The 5,761-nt window shown below is 37.3% G+C and overlaps 1 protein-coding gene across 1 annotated transcript; it reads left to right on the top strand.

Moving 5' to 3' along the window:
• The first annotated feature begins 244 nt into the window (after positions 1-244).
• LOC126095524 (probable aconitate hydratase, mitochondrial) lies at positions 245-4,838 on the top strand. The gene is made up of 3 exons (XM_049910307.1): positions 245-2,032; positions 2,154-2,468; positions 4,674-4,838. Exons 1-3 carry the CDS (start codon positions 245-247, stop codon positions 4,836-4,838), a joined length of 2,268 nt encoding a protein of 755 aa, XP_049766264.1.
• Positions 4,839-5,761: the final 923 nt, after the last annotated feature.

Genomic DNA, 5,761 nt, shown 5'->3' with positions numbered 1-5,761 from the left:
GCATGTTAGAGTTTTAAATTGAGAGAATAGGTTAGTACTTACACACTTTATGGGAAATAATTTAGAACTGTATCTGTACCTGGATAACAGACTTTTCTTTTATATTTTCATGTATAAAATAATAAATATAATGACAAATATGCTAAAATTTACAATGTTTCCTCTAACAAGAATGTAACAATGATACTATATAATCATTTTTATACATTTTCAGCCTGTCATACATCATTTAAGAAAATGGATTATGCCTACAACAATAAGCAAGAACTTGCACACTTTGCAAAACAACATACATGAATTATGGTCAAAACAACTCAATGATGCCAGAAGAAAATTTAAAAAACCTCTTTCATTGACAGAGAAAATTCTTTACTGCCACAGAACAGTTGACTCAACAAAACATATAGCTCAAGGTCTTGATGTCCATGTGGACCACCTGGCACTTCAAGACAGGCAAGCCTTATTGACCATCCAGCAACTTCAACTATTAAATGTAAATTGTGACCATTTGTCATGTAGCCTTCACTGTGATGGAATAATAGAAGAAGGATATGTGGACAGCAAGCTGTTACTGCACCGACCCACTGACTATGATGATGAGATGTACAATTTTCTTACTTCAGCGGCTACAAAGTATAAAATGGATTTTTGGCCCCCAGGATCTGGTTCACCTCATCAAGTTCTCTTTTATAATTACAATATACCTGGGAGTTTCAACATTGCTACTGACTTTTATTCTTCATTTGCTGGTGGTCTGGCTTCTATGGGTCTAAATATTAACAGCTCAACTGCTATTGATGTAATATGTGGCATTCCCATAAGCTTAAAGGATCTTAATATTGTCAATGTTGATGTTCTTGGAATTCAGAAAAAATTTGTCAGAGCACATGATATTGTAGCAAAATTGCATGAAAATTTAAAGACTCACCCAAATAATATAAACATTGTTGAGTATTCTGGACCTGGAGTACACCAATTATCATGTCTGGAAATGGCTAAAATTTGCCAGTTGGGTGCAGATATTGGCATAGATATTTCTTTGTTTCCTTATACTTTGAGGATGCATTCACACCTGAAAACAACGGGTAGAAGTGATGTGGCAGATGCATCAATGAAACATGTTGCCAATTTAACACCTGATAAAGATGCAGTTTATGATAACAAAATTACTTTAAATCTCAGTGAAACAGATCCATACATCTGCATACCATTTATACCGAGTGTGGACATCTCTGTAAATAAATTTCCAAAAGTGCTTCCTTTTAGTGTTCCAAGGAAACTGCATCTAGGCCTCATTGGGAGATATTCAATGGCAACATATAAGGATTTAATAAACTGTGCAGACATTGCCAGACAAGCTCTCTCACATGGTCTGAAGAGCAGAATTCCTCTAAAAATTAGCCCAAGTTCACACAATATTCTCCAAGTAATGGAAAAAGAAGGCACAGCAGAAATTCTCAGGAAATTTGGAGCTGAATTTCCTGCCCTTTCCTGTGATGAAGTTGAAATTATTCGGACTGCTGGCAATAATGACAGTGCAATAATAACATCCTGCAATCGAGAACATCTCAAAGAATTTTCTATTACACCAAACTCAAATATATTTGTAGCGTCCCCAGAACTGGTTACAATATTCTCTATCATTGGTACATTAGACACAAATCCCCTAGAACAACAACTGAAAGATACAAAAGGAAATGTTTTCTCTTTACATGATGCAAATCTGGAAGGACTTTTTAGGTCGAGCCTTAAGAGGGATGTCCAGATCCCAGAAAATCAGAGGCAAAAAACAGATGAAAATGAAGAGCAAGGCTCACAACGAACAGAGTGGATAAATCACCTGCAGCCCTTCTCAGCTCCTCTGGAAAATGAGTACAAAAATATGTTGGTGTTGATAAAAATGAAAGGCTGTTGTGATATGGATATCATCTCTCCTAGTGGTCCGTGGTTGAAATACTGTGGGAATCTCAGCAAGTACTGCAAAAACCTATTCATCAGTGCTGTGAATGCAGAAAACAACCTCAGAAATCAGGTAAACTAGTTATCAATTTAAAATTCCATAATCTTAATGTGAAACACGCTATATTTTTTATACACTGAGGGTATCCTTTACCTTTTTCAGTTCAAACTAATTTTTAAATGCTTATCTATAGGTGCAGAGCCAGTTGTCTGGAAAATTGACAAGTGTTCATAATGCAGCATCATCGTACAAGGCATCATCATCCCCATGGATAGTCGTTGCTGAATATGGTTTTGGTGCAGGACGCACAAATGAATATGCTGCCCTTCAGCTTCGCTATATGGGATGTAAAGCTGTATTAGCTAAATCTTTTTCTTCAAAAATGGAGAGTGATCTGAAAAGACATGGAATATTACCTTTGGTGTTTATAAAAGCTCATGACTACAATCAAATAAATTCTGATGATACATTCACTATTATTGGCTTCGATGATATCATATATAAAAGGGTAAGTATTCACATGATTAAAACTAATTATGAAACAATTTCATCTACTATTAAAAAAAATTCTGTGTGAATGCTTGGTACTTTATCATAAAAAAGAAACATATAGCATGTGGCATTAGATCTCTAGCTGCCCAAGGCATTGGAACTTGCTTTAATGGCTTAAGAGGAAAGGGAAGAAAGAGAAAATAATAGAACTGCTGAAAAGTTTCTCAAAGTGAAAAGCTAGTGTGTTAAAACTCAGTTAATGAATGATAAGACACAAATGAGAGGACCTGGAATTAAATAGTGTAGTGGAACAATGCAATAATAACTGAAACAATGCAATAATAACTTCAGAACCTAAAGATTTTGAGTATGATCTGCTAGCCACCCAAACAAAAACACAAAAGACAAATTAAAGTATTGTATTGGGTCCACTCTTACTCTTAGACCATTTAAGTAACTTCCTCTTAACTTCAAAGAAATACTTGCTGATGACACAAGAATACTCATAACCATAATCCCTCAGCCCCCAAAACGGTATGTGCTGTTTTGTGTGAGCTTCCTCCATAACACTTTATCCATGAACAGTTGTTGTATATAAAGTAGTCACCAGTTGACATGATAAAGAACTTCCTCTTGGTTTCTTCCCAGCATCATTTCTACCAAAGTACACTTGACTGTTTTTGAGGAGACCTATTCTTTTCATATAACTATACCAATTTAATTGCATTACTTCAAGTGTCTTCAGAGGTTTCTTTCAGTCATCATTGCAGTTTATCATTGTAGCTTTTCACTGCTTGTAGTGCCACAATCATATAATTATGACTTTGGTTTTAGCAGTCACTCTACAGTTTTCAGTTAGTCTCCAGTTGCTTTAATCTGTACCTTCTCTCATGCACTATACAGTTTTACATAGTAGGAGATGAACAGAAACTGTGCTTGTTGAGTATAAGTGCACACATACATTTTGCTTCCCAGAGATAGCTAAACATTGTGTTGACCACGGTTTACAGGCTGCAGGCTGGTGCTTTGCATAATGGCAGCACTTACTCACCTATGGCAAAAACTGTGGCACTTCTGCTTTCTGTCTTTGACTATGATCATTGACATTACTGAAACTTCTGATGTGCCTTACATGAGCACCTCACATCCGTCCACTGGAGGCTATTGGCAGACAGTGAGGTCACAGATTACTTGGTGGAATGCAAGCGTGGGTAACAGTTGCAAGACTGTTCCCTTACATTTTAACAACAATAAAGAAGTGATGACATCTGCTTAGAGCATATCTGGTGCTCCACATGATTCCCTGTCCATTGACTGAGGTTTCTGTGAAGACTTGACTAGCATGTCAGGTGGACTCATTGATAGCTCCTCCATTAGGTATTGTAATAATGTTCTTCAACAAAAAAGCTCGTACGCTATAAAGGAAGAGCAGGATGAAATCAGAATATCTGCTAGGGAATTTTTTCTGTAATGTCAACATGGCTCTATAAGCAGATACTGAACACACTGGGTGCAGCCAGCTGTAAACCACAGCTCCTATCAGCATGAATGACACTTGCAGCTTGTTTTCAGATGTCATCCTCAATCCTTTTACTTGATGGTTGGTGGATTTTGTGAAGATAAGTAGCCTGACACAAGGTGTGGAAGTGTGCAGTCTTCTTCTCCTTCTTTTTCTTCTCAGCATGTTTATGACAACCATTTAGATGAAGTGTAGCACTGCAGCACAATAGGCAGCTGCTGAACTTGATGATGCCAGATCCCCTTGCATCACAATACTCGAAGAGATGGTGTAAAAAGGCAGTGAAGGACATGAGTCATCATCTGTTTAGCACCACACACACAGGGCACATCTTGATTATCGTAGAGTCCTCTTTTTAAGATGGAAGCTTTACTTCAACCAATTCCCACATGAAGAAGGTTAAATGACCATCTTGTTGGCCAAGGCAGGTGTTTCCTGTGAGCAGTTTCTCTTTTGGTAGTATCCAAAAATGCGTAGCTCTGGCTTGCCAGCGCTGAAGTCCCCTGCTGCCTTTTACTTCACTAGGGACACTGTACATGAGACAAATTTTTTCCTCCTGAGTCAATGTCAAGCAATAGGTTAATGCCCATGAAATGGGTGTGTATCATTAGAGTTGATTTTAATTCTTTTGGATTCAACTGTTACTATCTGTCTGATGTCAGGTGTTGTTATTCTAGTCAGAACTTTAATCTCCTCAACTAGAGTTTGTATCGAGCACCTTGTCACCTGGTGGCAAGTTTAACGAAGAGCAACGTCAACCTTAGTGGCAAGATTGGTAGTACACTGGAGAAGAATGTTCTTCTTCCTAGTAACACAAGGCTAAAACCAATCCCTGAGGTAGATGTGAATGTGCTTCCCAACTTGTGACTTTGAGTTTTTTTAAAGATACTGTTTCATACTGTAACTTTAATTCTGACACCGACATATTGCTTCTTAAATGTTAGGCTCCTATCAAGAATAACCCTGAAGTATTTAATGGTGTGGAGCTGTTATTGAAAGGAGTTCCCTGCCTAGAGTCTTTCAACTTTCAGTTTACATGTCTGTTGTAGTGGTAGTAAGCACTGACTACAGCACTGTTTTGCCATGATTTAATTTCAGGCTATTGGCTTCATAATACTCTCACATGTTATCAAGACAGTTGATGGGGTGCAAGCTGTTTTACTTGGTTGACTGTTGGTTTACAAGTTAAATACTGTGAGAGCAAGAAGTGACAATATGCAGTATCATTCCCAGAACCAAACACAGTGTTCAAGTTTGGAGACAAGTGTAGTACTCAAATCAGAGGTTCAAAAAATATATAATGGTATCAGGTGCAGATCTCTTGATCTCTGCAATTTGAAGACTCTTATTCCATAGCCCCTCAAAAGGTCAGGAACACACTTGACAAAAGCAGTGGCTAATCAGATGGATGAGTATGTTCACATGGGAGGTAATTTGGTTAGAATAACTCCTCTCTATAGACTCACTTAAAAATTACTTGCTGGTTTTAGAGAAAAATAGTACATCAGTCACTCCAAGAACAGAGGTGAACATTCTTCCTTCTATGGCAGATGTAGTAAGAAATACTGAGTTACAAAATTATGAGACAGAATTGCTGGTCAATACTTAACCATAAGAGCAAATTTTTTAATACTGTCAACTGACACATTCAGTGCTGAACGTGAAAAGTGCAGTATCAAAGAAGATAGCAAACAAATAACTTTGTATATATACAGCATACATACAACCAAAGTATATGTACAGCATATATGATTGGATTTGTAGATGATTTGGGGTGTACAGGATGTGAA

Source organism: Schistocerca cancellata, chromosome 8 (genome assembly GCF_023864275.1).
Source record: "Schistocerca cancellata isolate TAMUIC-IGC-003103 chromosome 8, iqSchCanc2.1, whole genome shotgun sequence".
NCBI classification, from domain to species: Eukaryota; Metazoa; Arthropoda; class Insecta; order Orthoptera; family Acrididae; genus Schistocerca; species Schistocerca cancellata.
Note: the sequence above shows the minus strand (reverse complement) of the source record. Positions and strands in the feature narration are given on the sequence as shown.